Source organism: Leucoraja erinacea, chromosome 18 (assembly GCF_028641065.1).
Source record: "Leucoraja erinacea ecotype New England chromosome 18, Leri_hhj_1, whole genome shotgun sequence".
NCBI lineage: Eukaryota > Metazoa > Chordata > Chondrichthyes > Rajiformes > Rajidae > Leucoraja > Leucoraja erinaceus.
This window is the reverse complement of record NC_073394.1, coordinates 19,674,005-19,694,629: the sequence shown is the minus strand read 5'-3', so window position 1 is coordinate 19,694,629 and position 20,625 is coordinate 19,674,005. Positions and strand designations below refer to the sequence as shown.

Sequence of the window (20,625 nt, the reverse complement as noted above, 5' to 3'; positions counted from 1 at the left end):
GCAATAGCTCTGACATAATTCACTTCTTTACTTCATAGTTATGCCATCAGTACGAGTGCTGAAAGGAAGGATAAATACATGTACTTCAGCAGACCAATATACATTTAGTAGTTTCAACTAAACAGTTCCATTAGATAAGTTAAAGAAAATGATCAGAGTGATCAGAAATATAAATCCTTGTAATTTACCCTATGGTTGGAAAACAAAGAGAAAATAGCATATCTAGTACTCTAGTTATGCGAACACATTTAGGAATTAAACTTTGAATTTTTTTAGCCCCAATTGTTCAGGGAGTATTCCTAGGCTGTTTGTTTACCCAGTTTGCAACCAGGAGACCCAGTAGGCCTTAGCTGACCGATCGCAAGTGTCCAGTGAACCTCGGAACTCGACAAGCTTTTTGAAAGAGATGCCCGGTGAACGGAAGCAATGTATAGACTTACAATTTTTGCTGCATTCTGATCAAGAATTTTAAAGCTGCTTGCGGAAATAGCGACTCTCTGCAGACAATACCGGGTATTCAGAATTTAATGTAAAAATCACTTAAAAACAGGTATGCAGAAAGGCTATTGGATAGGATAATCTCTTTTTAAACGTATCCTGTCATTCACCCACAAGCTTTTGCTTCACATCTCCCACAAATAAACAAGCTTGAACTAGAAATTCACCTCATTATAATCTTTATAACATTGGATTTTTGGAGTCACGTGCCACCTAGTGGGCATTTTTTTTAATTATCAGTACAGAAGACAAATTATAATACATTTTAAAGAAATGTACAGTTGTATACAGTGCACTTTTACTTATTCTGTAGGATCATACAATATGTGAACATTTACAGTGTATAGCCATACCTGGGAGAAAAAAGATAGTACATTGGGGCTGAATGCAGAAATAACAATAAATAATCTTGACTTCATCCTTTCCAATAAAGATTTGCACCAGGAAATTCTATGTGATATTGTTTTAGGACCAAAAACATGTATAATACAAATAATAATACATTAAGAATGAGAATTTATTGCAGTTCTTAATACTGTTGAAGGTGTATGCCACTTTTTAAAAAGAACCTTTTAAAAACCCTGCATAAATGTTTCCACAATATTGAACCACAAAACAGGAAAAAAAAGTTAGAGATTCTTCCCCGAATGTAATGGTAAACGTGAACGCAGCATTTGTTCCACTTTTCATTCTACACTTCCAAAATTCTGCTCCATTGTATTTTGCTTTTAGTTTGTGGCTAAGGACAAGGGAATTTGGGATAGACCTGCAATATTAGCAAGTGCTTCACTCAGTTTAGAATTTTATTGTATAATGTAGCCATGTTAATAATAAAAGCAAGCTACCTTCACTATATTATCTCAGACAATGCCAAAGATGTAAAAGCAAGGAAAGGTGATGGTTTTATGAATAAATAATGAATTTATCATATTTTTAAAATGTGCATTTTCATAAAAAAAAAAGACTGATCTATCAAATTCCAAATTTCAAATATACTCTTTACTACAACCCACTTAGTGGACATCCACTTAAAGATAAATTCTGATCCAAGTTATGAGTTGTAAGATTGCAACACAGCTAAGAGAACGTTTGCTTCAGTTTTTTCTGGAAAAACACTGGAAGGAGGGAGACAACTGCCAAGAACATGAGGACAAAGACTGAATTCCAAGAGACAGCTTCTCCTGCTGTTGTAAGTTGGTAAAGAGTTGTGCCAGCTTTGATAGCCACAAATGATGGGGGTGCTACACCTAAAGGGAAACAGAAAAAAAAGTTTAATATTCTCTTCAATGGCTATTGTATATAATATCTATATAACTAAAAGTCTCATTTTGACCACTTTCTGTCTGCGTTGTATATTGATTTTAGAATAAACGCTGCCATATATCGCTATGATTTTTGGCAGACTTACTCAAGCTGAGGCAGCCCCGAGGATTTTTCCGATCGATGCAAAATAAAAAAGTTATGAGTGTTTAAAAAAACCTTGAGATCCTCTCGCCTGTCAATCACCAGGATGAAGGTAACGCCCCTTCCAGGGGTGGAGAGGGATAGGACTATAAAACCCCGGATGCCTGGACGCGAGTCAGTCCCTCTGGAAGATCGCGAGGGAGAGTCCACAACTGTGATTCTAAACTGTGAATCAACTGAACTGTGAGTCTGCAATGTACTTGCAATAAATGATTTGTTAGCCCTTAATGACAATGCAATGCGTTGTTTGCCAATTTGGTGGCCTGCACTCTGCGTGAAATGGAATTTCAAGGAATAGCCGTGAGTGAACTGCCAGCCCACCAGCCCTGAGCTGCCAGCCCACCAGTCCCGAGTGACTGAGCTGCCAGCCTGAGAAATCCATTTGGCCCACAATGTCCATTCTAGCTCTCTGGAGACCAGTCCCTTCAGCCCACAACACCCATACTAGCACTCCAGAAAGCCCCCCCCCCCCTAATACTGGTCACCAATATTGGAATTGGTGGGGAGGTGGAATATTGCGTTGGGGACCAGCCCTCCCCATGTGAACATGGGGCCCAACGGGTCCCACTTAGTCTAGTCTCTTATTATGAGAACTCTGATAAACAAGCGTATTTGAAAATATTATTTGAATTATAAGTACACCATGACTTTCCAAGCCTCCAGGTCTGTGGTGGGTTCGCTAATCTCAACCGGGGCAAGGAGAAGAGTGCAGTAATTAAGTCAGTATCCCTGGACAAGCAACAAAAAAAATATTACTCCAATGCTTGATCACTAATCAACCACTGAAGAGTGCATTAAACATTTGGCATGATTAAGATTAGGCCCAGTCTCTATTCAGTTTCGCAGGGTGGTGTCCTTTACCCAAGTGCCCTACCTATGTATAGCCCTTACATACGAGTGAGTGTTTGGGAGATTGGTGGGATGGATTTGTCACTGGGTGGGGCTGCAGGCATCTTCTGCCATGGTGGGATAGGTTCGATACCACATTTCCAATTTGTTCATGTTGTGTACTCTGGGACGGACCTGTATGGTCCGCATTTATAGAGGGAGAAAAAGAATTAAACTTTTTGGGAACCTGTGATGGTATCTGTGATTCTACTCACTAAAACTTCTTCCCTTCCCTAATTCCAAAGTATTTAAAAAATAAAATCTATTGCTCACACGTACAGACATGGAATTTAATCTGGCAGTTTTAAAATTATTTTTCCCATCGTCGTTATGGTTTTCTAAAGAACAATTTGTTTAAATTTCAACAGTATTTATGGATCCACATTACAATAAATCCTGCACGCCAGAGAATTAATTTGTTTTAGACTTCTAATCTGGAATCCTAACATGCATTAGTGTGAAAACCAAAATGTATCTGAAAAAACATTCACTCAAGTGTCTGCGCTATTGTGTCAGGTAATTAGCAGGAACCCTTGCCACCTGGCAGCAATAAAATGGTGATCCCATTGCCCCTTTGGCTCAATGTGAAACAATGCACAATGGTAAGAGAAAGCCATTGCAGGGGATGACCGGCAAAAGTTTCATGTGTTTATAAGCTGCCCAGATCCCATGGTCTCTCTCATCACCTCCAGTTGAATATGATGCAAGTTGCAGCCTTCCCCTCTCTGCTTGGCTGCACAGCTCTCCCCAGCCCAGAGATTTTCTTGCGTTAACAAAAATTCATCAGTGGCCACCCACCAGCCTCACGTCTGGGCACTGAATAACTGCGCCGTTTGCCCCAGCCTGTCCAACACCAGTATACCACAGGCATCTATTGCATTCTGTTTCAGTGGCTCATTCTTCACCAAAACACAATAGAATTAAATGAATTTAAGTTTCATTGCTGCTGTAAAGCTAATAGGAAGATTGGCACACAAGTTGGTTCCCTCCAGGTTCACAGCACAGTGGTGCTGTCAAAAACACATCTATATATAATGCGATGACAACTTTTAGCGCCAATTCTATTAGTGCTCTCAATTCTGTATGCCAAGTGCTGAATAAGATACAAGTGTACTTGCAATAGAGGGAGTGCACCCTCAATTCACCAGACTAGAAAGTTGGGGCTGTGAGAAGAGATTAAGCAGATTGGCCCTATATTCCCCACTTTCAAAGTCATGTTCTATTTGAAACTTACAAAATTCTCATAGGGTTTGACAAGGTGGTTGCAAGGATGATACTTTCTTGGCTGGGATTTCTTGAACCAAGGGTCAGCCATTCAGCACTGATACAAGAAGAAACCCCTTCATCCAGAGGGATGTGAATCTTTGGAATTCTCGACCCAAGAGAGCAGGCTTAGATATTGAGTCTATGCTAGAGCAAGTTCTTTTGAATTTGGGATATTAAGGAAATCAAAAGACATGGGGGTAATTGACACAAGGTAAGACCACCTATGATCTTATTTAATAGGAAAGCAGGCAGTCGAGGAAGTATGCTACTCCTACCACACATGTTACCAGTTCCATTGCTTGTCTAGGTAGGACCAATTGAAAGCTATGACAAAAACAAAAAAATCAATAAATAACACTTACCTAAGAATGTGCCAATGAAAAAGACACCCAGGGGTACATTTATTACAGGACTCGTGATGTTAATGAACCAGTTCGGCAGGAAAGGAGTAATTCTTAAAAATATTATATAATTAATAAGATGATCCCTGTGCTTGTCGACCTGCAAAAATGAATTAAAAGCATTTGCCAATTAGATGCATTTTAAATGATTTGTAGTCCACTGCTTTCAGCCATGAGTATTTCTCTTGCATTCATTTTGGGACAAGTATATTATTAGTTACATAATATATAGAAAATATATTAATAATATTGTGAGAATGTACAGACAGCAACAGACGACTACATTTTGTGTCAAGCACTTCTTTATACTCAGTGGTATACCAGAACCAAACACAGTCAGTCAATGAGAAAAAAAAAAATGTACCAATCCAGACTCATCAAATTTACCCCCTGGGTAGACTAAAATGTACCCCAGGTTGGGAACCCTTGATCTAGGATGTAGATGCCAACCAAGGCAATTTTGCATCCAGTTGGCTAGCTCACCCTGGATCCTATGCAATCTAACCTACTGGATCAGTCACCAGGTGGACCTTTGTCAAAAGTCCATGTGGACAGCATCTACCAGCCTGCCATTGTCAATCCTTCTGGTCAACAACATGAAAAAAAACTGAACTCTGGTGGAGGCCAGATCGTTAGAGATATTAACATGGAAATAAATCAATATTTGAAAGATGGAGATTTATGGGGAAATGACACAGAAAACCATAGCTAGTACTTCATATTCCAGCTATCCATACATAGGTGGATTCACTCTTGGAGTGTAGGTCTGGTCACTGTGCCATGCTGGGGTGGGGCATGTGATTGGGATAGAGGAGGTGTGGAGGGAATCCGTAGGTAAGTTGCCATGTTGCCGGCATTGGAAGACTCGGGTTGTGGGGAGAATGAATGAGCTGGATCTTTTATCCTGGAGTGAACAAGAGTGAGGGGCCTAATAGAGGTTTATAACATTTTAGATGCACAGAAAGGTTGGAGAGTCAGACTTTTCCCCAAGGTATGGGTATCAAAAACAGGTTTAAGGAGAAAGGGGTAGAGAGCAAAGATTTAGATGAGTGTGAGGGCCAGGTTTTTCCACTTGGCCCTCAGATCTCATCTATATTTCAAGACTTCTCTTTATGTTTCTGATTTTCAGACTCAGAGTGTTTTGCTGTTTAACTTGACAGGCAAAATTCGCATTAATGTAATAAAATGTTTCTTTAGCTGGCAATTTTGTAACTACTGGTGGGAAAATGACGGCCCAAGTAGAGCAGCAAAAATAATTTGGTGCAGAAGGACAAATACATTTTGTTTGTAAAGATGATTAACCAGATGGTGCACATGCGACTGGGGAAATACAATTTCTTAAGTGCTAGGAACTGCATCCTTCCATCATCTCTAAAATTGTGCTTCATTTTTAAACATTGTTTTAAACAGCACATTCATCCATTGCATTCCATGTAAATTCCCAGTAAAAACAGGTTAAAAAAAAAATGTTACCTGTTGTGACCATTTTGTTGCTTTCTCCGTTAGATATTTATAAACAATTGGTCGACCAACTAAATATGAGAGCATGTAGCAGAATGAAGCCCCAAGACCGGAACACTGGAAACATTGAAGAAGAAAATATCCACATTGTTGCAAAACAAAAGATTTCACTCACAAATAATGGTCATTAAGGACTTCAACCTGTTTGCACTATGGCAAAGGTCTCCAAACTGTGGCCACATCTATGGCCATTAGATTTTATCCGGCCCGCAGCAAGCTCAGCGCAGGACAGAGCGTGTGTCTGTTAGGCGTCGAGTCGATTAGAGTCGGGTGCATGGCGGCCCGGAGCTGCTCTTAGTGTTGTTACCGGGTAGGTCCCTCGAATTATCAGAGCCGAGACATCACAGGGCCGCCGTGAATAAGGGTTCAATGTGGGGTGGGGGGGGTTGTTTGGCGGCGGTGGTCAGAATGGGTCGGCGGCGCTTTATAAAGTGTGATCGTTCCTCTCTGCAACCGTCTCACTGCCCTATCTCTCTCTCTGCCCTCTCCCTCTCTTCTCCCTCTACCCTCCCCCTCACTCTCTGCCTCTGCCCTCTTTGTCTCAGCCCTCTTTGTCTCTCTCTCTCTCTCTGCTCTCCCTCCCTCTGCCTCTCTTCTCTCTCCCTCTCTCTCCCCCCTCTCTCTCTCTGCCCTCTCTCTCTCTCTCTCTGCTCTCTCTCTCTCTCTCTCTCTCTGCTCGCCCTCTGTCTCTGCCCTCTCACTGTCACTGCCCCTGCCCCCCTCTCTCTCTGCCCCCTCTCACCTCTTTGTCTCTGCCTCTCTCTCTCTCTCTCTCTATTATATTTATAAAACTGACGTTTCTTTATTTTTTCCTATGCCCCCCCAAACATTTGCCAAATATATAATGTGGCCCTCATGCTGAAAAGCTTGGAGGCCCCTGCACTATGGCAAGCATTTCTTTAAGTTATTCCTTTATTTTGTGCAAACAAACTCAAAGCTTATTCATCTCTGCCAGTTAGTTCCTCAAGATTAAAAACTTAAAAGTTACATGTGTAAATGCAAAGTCAACAGAAATTCAAGATTTAAAAAAGGTTACCTTCAAATGCAATCCAAGAATCAAGGGAATATAACATTATTTTTTTAAGTGATAAATATCCGTCGCTAATTCACAATTTTCAATTATTTACACTAGTTTAGTTTAGAGATACTGTGTGGTAACAGGCCCTTTGGCCCACCGAGTCCATGTTGACCTGCAGTCCCCGTACACCAGCACTATCCTGTACACGAGTGACAATTTACAATTTTTACCGAAGCCAATTAACCTACAAACCTATACGCCTTTGGAGTGTGGGAGGAAACCAGAGCACCTGAAGAAAACCCAAGCAGTCACAGGGAGAACGTACAATCTCCATACTGACAACACCCAAAGTCAGGATTGAACCCGGGTCTCTGGCGCTGTAAGGCAGCAACTTTACCGCTGAGCCACCGTGCCGTCACAAATTCCTGCCATTTTCATCAACAGGACAAGAGCTTGAAAGGTTTTGAATTGAATTCTGAAGATAGCATGTTAAAATGTAACAGTTAAATCAAGAATATTAAATAAAGGTTTAGGATTTAGAAAATCAGAACTTACTTTTGGCTCACAAGCTGCTTTTATATCTGCACTGAAACCCACACTGGTACTGCGCATAACTCATTGTTAACTTGTCTGACCTATATGTACTCCAAATCCACCCTACTTGATTATCTCTTAACTATTTGCTCAGTTCAAGGGCCATTATAAAAGGAAGAAGAAAAATACCACTATTAAAGCAAATCGTGACGTAAATTTTGCTGGTAATAATGGTATTTTTCTTCTTCCTTTTATAATGGCCCTTGAACTGAGCAAATAGTTAAGAGATAATCAAGTAAGGTGGATTTGGAGTACATATAGGTCAGACAAGTTAACAATGAGTTATGCGCAGTACCAGTGTGGGTATACAGGAACACTGGTAAAAGTAAATAAATCTTTTATTGGAATATTACGAAAATCAAGAAGTTATCCTATCAAAATATGTTGCCACTTTTGACGAGGGGTCTTGGACCCCTGCGTCTCCCAAGTCATCAACGTTTTATGGTGTCTTCCATCTGCTCGTTTTAGTTTAGTGTAAATTAGTTTATTATTGTCATATGTACCGAGCTTTGTCAAAGCTTTTTGTTGCGTGTTATCCAGTCATCAAAAAAACTATACATGATTACAGTCAAACCACCCATTGTGTACAGATACAGAATAAAGGGTATAACATTTAGTGCAAGATAAAGTCTGTAAAAGATGGTTCAAAGAGAGTTTTTTTGTGTGTAAATCAGCATCTGTGGTTCCTTGTGTCTACCCAAAGATATTGACGAATATTAACTAATCATGGGATTTGTGTAAGAAGAAACTGCAGATGCTGGTTTAAACCGAAGATAGACACAAAAAGCTGGAGTAACTCAGCGGAACTGGCAGATTCTCTGGAGAGAAGGAATGGGTGACGTTTCGGATCGAGACCTTCTTCAGATCTCTCTAGAGATGCTGCCTGTCCCTCTGAGTTACTGCAGCTTTTTGTGTCTCTCTGGGATTAATGTAAATGGGCGAAAAGATCTGAGATCCCCACCTGATTTAAAAAGACATCCATAATAGTGGCACAAAAGAAGAGCAAGTTGACATGTTTCAATGACTACTGACCGGATGTCCATGGTGGTGAAGTGCATTGAGAAATTGGTTACAACACATATTGACTCCTGCATTCGTAATTTGTCTACTGCCACAACAGATCAATGAGGGATGAGATATCACTGGCTCTCCAAAATGCACTGGACCATTTGGACAATAAGTACAATTACTTCACGATGCTGTTCATTGACTACAGCTCAACAAAAATGGGCAACACAGTGCCGCAACTGGTAGAGATGCTGCTTCACAGCACCAGAGACACGGATTTGATCCCCTTGGAGTTTGCACGTTCTCCCTGTGACCACATGGGTTTCCTCCTGCATTCCAAGCACATGCAGGTTCGTAAGTTAACTGGTCTCTGTAAATTGTCCCTAATGTGCAGGGATTGGATGAGAAAGTGGGATAACGGACCTAATGTGAATAGGTGATCGATGGTTGACGTCGACTTAGATGGCTGAAGGGCTTGTTTTCATGCTGTATCTCTAAACAAAACTAAACCAACACCCCCTCAAAACTTATCATGAAACTCAGTGAAATGGGTCTCTGCTTATTCCTTTGCAGTTGGATACTCGAGTTCCTCATCTGCACACACTCTTCCGAACTCGCGGATTAGGTCTCCGCAGTGGGACAACCCCTTTAGAGATAAACAGGAGGCACTGCCTTAAAAAAGGCAGCTAATATCACCAACGACACATACCACCATGTCCATCCTATCATCTCACTACTACCATCAGGCAAAAAAAGCACAGGGGCCTGAAAACTATGACCTCCAGATTTAAGAACAGCTTTTTCCCAGCAACTAGCAGGCTCTTGAAAACTGCACAACGCTAACCACCACCTACCTCAGCAACTACGATCTATTGTGGATTTTATTTTGGTACTGGCTATTTCCCCACATACTTCTCCCAAAAAATGATCACCTTATTCCTCAATCATTGTACTTTAACAAACGAGCAGCAGGGTTTCTTAAATGGTTCAGATAAACTAGTTAAAATGGATATTAATCTACTGAACAGAATTGTTATCCAGTATTCCAAATCAACAATAAATATTTATTTTATCAAATTCAACTTACCAGGCAGACGAGGAAAAGTGCCAATGGGAAAGGATACAGAAATCCAGAAAGGATGCTAAGAAATATGGAACCTGGTATGGCAAAGGTTTGTAAACTGGAAAGAATGAAGTCAAGGATTGTTTCTTTAAAACATTGCAATAACCGTTGAAACATTCTGATAACATGATCATCCTGCTTGTACATTTGTAACTCTGTTACGTAACTGGCAACAATTCTTAAATCTTTCCATATGTACAACTAGCTATCACAGAAGGTCTCCTTATTCCTTCGACACAAATGCATTTATTTTTGTTATATAATTATAACAATTATTTCATCAATGTTCAATCAGGTTAAACCACCATGCACATTCTGTTCAGTTTTGTTCACCCTACTATAGAAAAGATGCCATTAAGCTGGAAATAATGAACCTAAACCCAAGAATATTTATGCCATAACTCAAGGGCCCAAGCTATAGGGAGAGATTGGACAGCCTTAGACTTTATTTCTTGGCGTGCAGGGGTGATCTTAAAGAGGTGTATAAAATCACAAAGGGAATAGATAGGGTGGATGTACAGTGGTTTTTATCCAGGTTAGGCAAATTAAGAACTTTAAAATGAGGCAAAAGATTTTAATAGGAATCTGAGGGGCAACCTTTTCACAAAGAGCAAATGTTGAGGTTGGTGCAATAATAACATTTAGAAGACATTTGGACAGGTACATAGATAGGAAAGGTTTAGAGGGATATGGCACAGGCACCTGTAAATGGTTCCAGCTTGGATGGGACATTTTATACAGCGTGTGCTGTTTGGATAAAGGGCCTATTTCCGTGTTGCATGACTCTTTGACAAAGTCAAAATGGATGCAATTAAATTAAAAGATTTAATAAAATGAGTGGAGACAGAAGCGTATACATCGTGCAAGTTCACCCTACTGTAAATGTCGGTGTGGTTACTGTCCAACTCGGTGTCATCCCCAATGCCATAGTGCATGTACTGTATAACAGCCATCTCCATTAGCCCAGGGTTATTACACTGGGTATTTGCATTAGGAGCTGGACCAGCAGAGGTCTTTTCCAATTCAAACTTGGACACAAATTCTGTACTCTCCCATCATTTGTCAAACTTGGTTTACATAACTGATTCCATTCCTTTCTCTAGCCACTCTGTAGGACTGAAGTGAACAAGATGTACTGTAATGCTACCCCCCCCCCCCCGCCCCACACCCACCTCATCCCAACCCCACCAATAAATCACAGAGTTTAGTATCTGCTTTTAACTTTTTCCAAAACCACCCTCATGGTTTCAAGGGTTTTGCCATTATTACTTAATTCTCTTGCAAAGAATTGCAAATGCAAGGGTTTTTCATCCTACAGCCCATGGAGACAAACATCTGCATCAAAATCAGGAACTTGTATGCAGCTTAAAACCTTGCATGTTAGATTATAGCACATTGCGTGTCAAAAAGACCAGGAGGATGATAGATGTACATTCTAATGTCCCACCCTTCTACTTTAGAGACACTGTGCTAACTGCACATGAAAGGATACAAAATATATGTTGTGAAGAATGCAACTAACACTTGTACATAGTAAGCGTCCTTGTATTTGGAAAGAACTTTCCCCAATGCCTTGGCATCATCCATGTCCTTAGGAATTACAATGGTTTTTCGCTCCTCTCTATGAAGATCCAAAAAGCAGAATGATTAATTATTTATTTGAGTTCTAATTTATAGATACAGCGTGGAAACAGGCCCTTCAGCCCACCAAGTATATGCCGACCATCGATCACCCGTACACTAGTTCTATGTTATCCCACTTTCACATTCCACGCACCAGGAATAATTTACAGAATATAATTTACCTACAAACCTGCACATCTTTGGAATGTGGGAGGAAACCGGAGCATTTGTAGAAAACCCATGTAATCAGACAGAATGGACAAACTCTACACGGACAGTGGGTCTCCAATACAATACAATACAAATTTATTTGTCATTTGAACCTCGTTGAGGCCCAAATGAAATGTTGTTTCTGCAGTCATACATACAAAAAGAAAAAGTAAGCAGCTCTACCGCTGCACCACAGGTTTCTTCATAACGTTTTCCAAACTGCCAGCATTCTGACATTTACATGAAGCATTTACCGATATAATTTAAGGTTACATTTAATTGATGGTTGATTATTTATTATGATAAATGACCACCTGGACCCCAAAGGAATTTAAGGGTGAAAGGTTAGGGAGGGGAAAACTCACCGCTGACTCCCAACATCGCGGAGCTGGGGCTGCGGGCGGCGCTGGATTTGGAGCGCCGCGCAGCCAGGGGTAGAGTTGCCGGGGTCGGAGCTACAACCGGTGCCGCCCGCGGCTGGACACCCGCAGCCCCAGCTCCGCGATGTTGGGAGTCGGAGGCCACAGCGCTCCGGAGCTTACTGCACGGCAACCCGGTAAGGCATTGCCCGCTCCCCGCCTCTCCGACCAGGTAGGGGACTAAGAATTGAAGTTTCCCCCTTCACCCCCCCCCCTCCTTCACATAAAAGCCCTCCAAACTAACTGACTAACATTTAAGCAATGATTTACAGATGTTTAAGTGTCTCCCCGGTCTCCGGGGAGGAGGCAGCCGCTACAGTAGTACAGGCCTGGGTTGACCGTGGGTCGTTTCGGGTCAAGTTTGGCGCCAAACGCGAGCTTTGGTGTGCAGACGACATCCTGGAAAAAATGTCCGGTTTTCGGAACTTTTCGGTTTCCAGAACTCCAGATAAAGGTTGTGCATCTGTACTTTAAATGTTCTAATTATACTCCAGTGACCTAATTTCAAATGCGACTACGTAACAATTAAGTTACTTAATGACAGTTACATCATAACCTTGTGTGCTTGCCCTGATGTGTGCTTGCCCTGATTCAACATTCAAGGATGTAACCATGTTAGCATGGGTTAAATAGATAGAAATCAGAAATGGGATCCTAATTGAGATAACAGCACAACTGTGCTCATCACAGTCCCCAGAGATCACTAACCTAACACTATCAGGAGTCAATGAGAGATATCTCCAGCCTAAAGTGAAGTAATGAATCATGAAATAAACACAAAAATGTTACTTGAACCTTTAATCCTATCTTTTGAGGGCAGTGATACAAGATGTGAAGAGTTTGCAGAGTGATGATGATCCTTTACTCACTGTTTTTACACTTGAAGAAATGGTCAATTTGCATTTTACAGTTATTGTTTAGATTGTAGTACAAAGATTCCAGCAGCAGAAGATAAACTTGATGCCATCCAAAAAAGGCAAGCTATCCCATTAACATTACAAGGCAATTTAATCTTTGAGGTGCATCATGTTGTACAGCACATCTAAAAGCATTTAGTGCCAAGGCATTATCATACGTTTGGATATTAAATACACCTGAAGCTCATCCAAGCAAGACACTTGCTCATCTATGGATCACATGCTCCTCAATGGACTGCTGGGGTTACTGGATAGATGTGAGGAGGAGGGATAGGGACAGCATTAAACAAAATAATCTGTATCAATATTCTAGTTCAGTATGTCATATTGACTGAAGTGCTACTCTAGAGAGGACACAATAAACAGGAATTATATCCTTATTCAGGTGAATGGTAAAGGTAGCACGGTATAACCTGAAGACAAAGTTATTACTCTAGTGAGCCTCAATAGAATGATAAAATAAACACAGATCCATCAATAATTTGATAGTGCAGAATTGTCATTGTTCTTTCTAATGAATCATCAGAATATCACAAGCAATGCCGAGAAATATTTTGTGTTTTAACATGATCAATTCGGATACTGTTAACATGATCATTTTTTTTTCCTTGCAATTTTGTAGATACTTACTCTTCAAGCTCTGGGAAATTCCTGTACACTAAGTACATAATAAAAGCAGCTGAGAGGAATGTAGAAAAAAGAATGAAGAGAGACATTCGGGTTGAACCCCCTTCTGGTGTTTGCTCTTAAATAAAAACAAAAAACACTATGATTAGGAAAAAAATACATCGAACCATTAAAAAAACATGGCATAATATGGATACATGTATAGTTTTGGGTCAAAGACTTTGATACACATCCATTGATGCATCCCTTGGACAGCCCTATATCACATTCCCATGAACATCTTGCCAGATCGGGAAGGTCCATAGGGATCCTGAAGACAAACAGTGAGTTTTTGAGCAGCAACAAGGCCTCTCAAAGACTGCAACAGTGACATGTGCAAATCAAACCAAAATTCTCTCTGGAAACCTTTGACAGATGGCCCATCCTCAGCCCCTGTGGCAAACCTGTTCAAATGTTTTTAGTTGAAAGTATAGTTATAACATTATGAATGAAAATCTCTTGTAAAAATATTTGTGTTGGTTAATTGGCTTCAGTGAAAAAATTGTAAATTGTTCCTAGTGTGTCGGATAGTGCTAGTGTACGGGTGATCGCTGGCCGGCATGGACTCAGTGGGCCAAAGGACCTGAATCTGTGCTGTATCTCTAAACTAAACTCCTTTGAAGAGTGGTATCTACAACAATACACTACTCCCTGTGCTCTACACTAGATATGTGCTCAATTCTTGAACCTACAATCTTTTCTGTCAGGCATAACAGCATTGTTGATGATACGTAAACTTTTCATCTCATTTCCCTTGACCAAATTTATTTTAAAACATTTCTTTATGAATGAATAAATGACTGACTGAATAAGTTTATTGGCCAAGTGTGTACACATACAAGGAATTTGCCTTGGTGCCCCGCTCACCAGTAACAACACGACACACAGTAACAATTAAGAATGGCACATAAAACATTAATAATAAAACATAATGGTTTAAACATGCGAATGAAATAAAATACCAGAGCCAAATTAGGCTACAGACTTTCGGTTATTGAGTAGAGCTACTACTCGTGGAAAAAAGCTGTTTTTGTGTCTGGCTGTGGCGGCTTTGACACTCGTCTTCCAGAGGGAAGTGATTCAAAGAGTTTGTGGCCAAGGTGAGAGGGGTCAGAGATGATCTTGCCCTCTCGCTTCCTGGCCCTTGCAGTGTACAGTTCATCAATTGGGGGGGAAGGTTGCAGCCAACAACCTTCTCAGCTGATCGGACGATTCACTGCAGCCTCCGGATGTCGTGCTTGGTGGCTGAGCCAAACCAGACCATGATGGAGAAGGTGAGGACAGACTCTACGATGGCAGTATAGAAATGGACCATCATTGCCTGTGGCAGATTGTGTTTTCTCAACTGACGCATGAAGTACATCCTGTTGGGCCTTTTTTGACGGTGGAGTCAATGGTGGCCCCCCATTTCAGGTACTTGGAGACGGTGGCTCCAAGGAACTTAAATAACTCCACAGATGTGACTGTGGTGTTGATGGTGAGTGGGGTGAGGGGAGGGGGATCTCTCCTAAAGTCTACTATCAATTCCACCGTCTTAAGAGCATTGAGCTCCACGTTGTTACGAAGGCACCAGGCCGCCAGCTGTGTCACTTCCTGTCTGTAGCCAGGTTTCTCCCCATCCTGGATCAGTCCAATCATTGCTGAGTCGTCCGCAAACTTGAAAAACTTGGCAGAGGAGTCTGTGGAGGTGCAGTCGTTGGTGTAGAGAGAGTAAAGGAGAGGAGAGAGTACACAGCCTTGTGGTGCTCCTATGCTGAGGGTCTGGGGGTCCAATATGTGCTTTCCCAGCCTCACATGCTGCTTCCTGTCTGTCAGGAAATTGGTGATCCACTGACAGAGGGGTTCAGACAGTCTTATTATTGATAGATATGTTCACAATAGTCTCTTTCAGTGAAATTAAGGCAATTATTTACAAAAATAGTTGGGAAATTCTCCTATTGGTTTGATGAGAAGGACTATTTTATATTTAGTGTGATTAAATTCTATTCATTGAATAACTAAAACTACCAAATACTCAATTTTTGTTTTGCAAGCTGTGTCACACTGGCATGTTATTCCCATGTCTGTTTAAAGGGACTCTTGTGACCAAGAATCTTGTTGACAAACACTGCCATATGCCATATGATAACAGCGCCATAACATTGAATGAAAACACTCAGTAGTGCAAAGAAAATCTAATGATGAGAGAGATACTTAATAACAGCTTAATGATGAGAGAGATACTTAATAACACAAAAAAGATATCTTAAAGGGTTACAGGGGTGGAGGATATTACCGAGGCAGGGAGTTGAGATCATAAAATGGTTTGAAAATAAGATTGACGATTATAGAAATCAATGCACCACTATAATGAACACAAACTAGTTCAGCAAGCAGCAGGTAGGATGTAAGCTGGCTTTATCATGAGATAGGATCAATTTTGAAACATACAAAAGGCATAATTGCCTGGGGTACATTGCAACAGGCAATTATAGAGGTAACAAAGCCATGGATAAGAACAGTATTTATGCTGAGGCAAGGGTGGAGTCAAATAATATGACATAGGCAGAAATATGTGATGCTATCTCTGTATCCAGTTTATCTCAGTGTCAAGTGAATGGTTCATTTTCATGTGATTGCTGAGAAACTTTGAGCATAAAGTACGGCACAAGAACAGGCCCTTTACCCACAATGCCAAGATAAACTCATCTCACCTGCCTGCACATACATGATCCATATCCTTCCATTCCCTGCATCCGATGTACCAATCTAAAAGACTGCGAAACGCCACTATCTTATCTACCTCCACCACCACCCTCTGTAAAAAAAATAAAAACTTGCCCTGCACCCCTTGAAACTTTGCCCCTCTCACATTGAATCTTTGCCCTCTTGTCTTTGACATTTCCATCCTAGGAAAAAGGTTCTGACTATCTATCCTTTCCATGGCTCTCGTTATGTTATATACTTTTATCAGGCTTCCCCTCACTTTTGGTATTCGAGAGAAAACAATCGAAGTGGTTCCAGCCTCTGCTTATAGCTAATAACCCCTAATCCAGGCAGAATTTTGGTAATTCTGTTTTGTGCCCTCTCCATTCTCCAAATCCTTCCTGTACTTCAATATTCCAAATGCGGCCCAACCAAATTCGTATAAAGCTGCATCATGACTTCCTGACTCTTATACTCAATGCCCCAACCAATGAAGGCAAGCATACCATATGCCTTCTTAACTACTTTATCGGGGTCAAGGAAAGAGCGCTCGCGTCCAGGCCCGACGTGGTTTTCACCAATCTTTCCACCACCACGCACAAGGAGTGACAAGACAGACACCATTGTATGGAGATGTCGAGAAATGTGTTCAGCTCTGGCTGAACAACTTCTAATCTTGTGTGTGGACTTGAAAAGAAGAAGATGACTACTTTATCTACGTGTGGCCACGTTCAGGGAGTTATGGACCTGGACCCCAAGATCCCTCTGCACATCAATACTGTTATCATCAACCATACTCCTTCACCTTACATTCAAACTCCCAAACTGCAACACCTCGCACTTGCGAGGATTCAACTACATGTGCCATTTCTCCACCTATGTCCGGAGTTGAACTACATCCCGCTATACATTTGAACTATCTTTATCACTGGCCGCAACCCAGCAGAGGGTTAAAGTGAGGGAACAGAGTTTGTGATTGTGACCAAACACAACAGCAGGGGGGGGAAGCATGATATGATAGAATTCAACCTGCAGTTTAACAGTTAAGGGCCTGTCCCACTTCGGCAATTTTTTAGGCGACTACAGGCGACTAAGCTGTCGCCATATGGTCGCCGGGGTGTCACCTGTATGGTCGTGAGTAGTCTCCTCAGTCGCCCAAAGAGTCGTAGCGCCTTTCTGGTTTCCTCTGGACTTTCAACGTTGAAAATTTTTCGGAGACAGTCGACGACAGTGGGTTTGGCGCTAATGAGCCTAGCTTCACCTCCTGACAGGTGCTGTCGTAGTTGTCGCCAGGTTAACATAGGTTGTCACCAGGTGACGTAGGTTGTCGTCGGCGCTGACTTTTTTGGTGAAGTAATGATTCTATTTCAAATTTTATGTCGAAGGGCAGTCTAGTCGTCGATTTTTCAGCGACCCGCTATGACTATGACAGTCGCCAGCAATCGCCTAAAATAGCCTAAGTGGGACAGGCCCTTTAGAAGTCAAAATCTGAAATATCAGTATTAATGTTGAATAAATGAAACTACATCGCCATGAGAGAGATGCTGGTTAAAGCTGATTGGAAGGGGACTATAGCAGCAGGAATGACTGTGAGGCAACAATGTCAGGAGTTTCTGGGAGTAATATGTAAAACAATGGATCTTTTCATCACAAAGAAAAAGAAACAATAAAGGGAGCATTAGGCAATTGTGACTGACAAAGGAAGTCAAAGACACCATCAAAGCAAAAGGAACGCCTAAGATTACCAGGAAGATAGCAGATTGGGAAGCCTTTAAACATCAATAGAAGGCAACTAAAATCAATAAGGATAGGATGAAATACGAACCAGCTAATAATATAAAACTCCAAAGACATACAGGTTTGTAGGTAAATTGGCTTGGTAAATGTAAAAATTGTCCCTAGTGTGTGTAGGATATGCGGGGATCGCTGGTCGGCGTGGACCCTATCGGCTGAAGGGCCCGTTTCCACGCTGTACCTCTAAACTAAAAACTAAAAGAGGACACCAAAGTTTTTTTCAGATATACAAAGAGTAAGAGAGGTAAAATTGGACATTGGACCGTGGTAAAATGACAAAGGAGTAGTAAAGGGGACACTGAAATGGTGAAATGGTGGATGAACCAAATACTTTTTTTGGATGAGTCTTCAAAGAAGAAGACTCCAGCAACATGCCATAAATGCAAGACAGTCAGTCGCTATTACAGAGGAGAAGGTGCTTGGGAAGTTGAAAGGTATGTTGGTGGATAAGGACGTACCTTTAGAAAGGAGATGAGAAAGAATTTCTTCAGTCAGTGGGTGGTGAATCTGTGGAATTCATTTCCACAGATGGCTGGATTTCGATATTTTTTGTCATTGGGTATTTTTAAAGCAGAGATGGACAGATTCTTGATCAGAAAAGGTGTCAAACGTTTTGAGGAGAAGGTAGGAGAATGGGGTTGAGAGGGAAAGATAGATTAGCCATGATTGAATGATGGATTGGACTTGATGGGCAGAATGACCTAATCCTGCTCCTAGAATTTACGAACACGTCAGATGGACTACATCCCAGGGTTCTGAAAGAGGACGCTGTAGAAGTTGTGGAGGCATTAGTAGTGATACATATCTATAATATAATTAGCAACGCCTCTACTTTGACTGGATTGGATGCAACTTAAAATATTTTCACTGTGCATATGGCAATAAGAAACAACTACATTTTCATGAATCACTAGAGCCAGGAATGGTTCTAGATCTAGAGGGCTAGAAAATCGCAAATATAACTCCACTGTTTAAGAGGAGAGTAAGACCAAAGAAAGGAAATTATAGGCCGGTTACATTAAATTCAGTGGTTGGTAAAAATTTAGAGTCCATTATTAAGGATGAGGTTTCGGCGCACTTGGAAGCACATGATAAAATAGACTGAAGTCAGCATGGTTTTGCTAAGGGGAGATCTTGCCTGACAAATCTATTGGAATTCTTTGAGGAAGTAACAAGCAGGACAGCAAAGGAAAGTTGGTGAATGTGGTTTACTTGGACTTTCAGAAGGCCGTTGAAAAGGCGCCGCACATGAGGATGCTAAACAAGATTAGACCCCATGGTATTAGAGGTTAGGATGGCTGACTTTAGAGATACAGCGGACAAACAGGCCCATCGGGGGGGGGGGGGGGGGGGGGGGGGGGGGGGTCGGAGGCGAGACGGACGGTTGGCGAGACGTGGGGGGGAACGGCTGGCGGGGCGATGGGGGGGGGGGGGGGGGTGGTGGTGCTACCATCATTCCCCAAGCTCCTGTCATCGTTCATTGACGGCAACGGAAAGCCACAACACAGGTTCGGTTCGGTTCGGTTCCGCTCCACCTCCACCTCCCCCTCCCTCTCCCCCTCTTCACCTTTAACGTCCTCGCCACCGCTTCGGCCGCTCTCGTCGTCCACAGGCTCCGCTGTACGTGGGCTGACATCGTTCAGGACCGAGCCTGATTGCTGTCCCACCTCATCGGCTCTCCTTCTCGCCATGTTTATCCCGAGTTAAGGCCGAACCAGGGAAGCGGTGAAAAATGAGCAGGAACCGGCGGCTACCCGGCGCTGTTGCCCTCTCACCCAATAGGATCTTTGCTCTCACCTCCCGCGAGTGCAGCAGGAGACAAGAGCGACGCGCACCAAGTGGCCGCGCCGGGTGCTGTGGCGCCGCCGTGGGCGGGCGGTTGCACTGTCAGTGAACACACTCACTCCACCCTCTCTCTGCTCTCAAGCCGTTTTGAATTGCCATCAACTACACCAAGGTCGTGGCATTTTTAAATATAGTATCAAAATATCGCCAATGCTATATGTTAAGAATTAGAAATGCTTCAATCAGACAGGATTGCTCTCGACGATAAAAGTATAGATAAGTGGCAATGTTACAAAATGTTGAGATTTAAAAAATCAAGTCTGCAATTTATCCCATCAGATAAACCATAAAAAGAAGTTTAATTTGACACCTAATTCACTTTCATATCTTCAGTATTAAAAACGTTATGGCCATTTTCATACTGAAATTAGCATCTTGGTCCCTATTGCTTTTCCATTGACTTAACTCAAAAGCTGTGATCAAGGGCAGTCAAATACCTGGGCATGTATATCTCTGAAGATTTGTCCTGGACCCAGAACATTGATCATAATTAAAGCCAAACAACACCTTTACATCTTAAGGAGATTCTGTCTTCTATAGGTGTACGGTTGAGAGCATATTGACTGGTTGCATCATCACAGCCTGGTTCGGCAATTCGAAGACCCACGAACAAAGGAGATTAGAAAAGTGATGGACACCACCCAATCCATCACAGGAACCGGCTTTCCCAGCATCAAAGGGATCA

At 41.8% G+C, this 20,625-nt stretch overlaps 1 protein-coding gene across 2 annotated transcripts; it reads right to left on the bottom strand.

Annotated features, from left to right (window-relative positions):
- Window positions 1-660: 660 nt before the first annotated feature.
- On the bottom strand, window positions 661-19,902 carry tmem41b (transmembrane protein 41B). 2 transcript variants are annotated; one of them, XM_055649473.1, is made up of 7 exons: window positions 19,678-19,902; window positions 13,581-13,695; window positions 11,274-11,402; window positions 9,746-9,839; window positions 5,991-6,095; window positions 4,479-4,617; window positions 661-1,745 (listed from the first exon to the last, which is right to left on the bottom strand). In XM_055649473.1, exons 1-7 carry the CDS (start codon window positions 19,784-19,786, stop codon window positions 1,576-1,578), a joined length of 861 nt encoding a protein of 286 aa, XP_055505448.1. In that variant the 5' UTR covers window positions 19,787-19,902; the 3' UTR covers window positions 661-1,575. The 2 variants fall into 2 exon arrangements, with proteins under 2 accessions (XP_055505448.1, XP_055505447.1); XM_055649472.1 differs by having other exon boundaries at window positions 19,663-19,901.
- Window positions 19,903-20,625: the final 723 nt, after the last annotated feature.

Excerpts from the sequence above, each read along its gene's own strand:
- tmem41b (XM_055649472.1), bottom strand. The coding sequence starts at position 19,786 with ATGGCGAGAAGGAGAGCCGATGAGGTGGGACAGCAATCAGGCTCGGTC. Across the intron at positions 9,840-11,273 it reads TTCTTCACAACATATATTTT|TTTACAAACCTTTGCCATAC; the intron begins GTATCCTTTCAT and ends CATTCTTTCCAG. Across the intron at positions 4,618-5,990 it reads CAACAAAATGGTCACAACAG|GTCGACAAGCACAGGGATCA; the intron begins GTAACATTTTTT and ends TCATTTTTGCAG.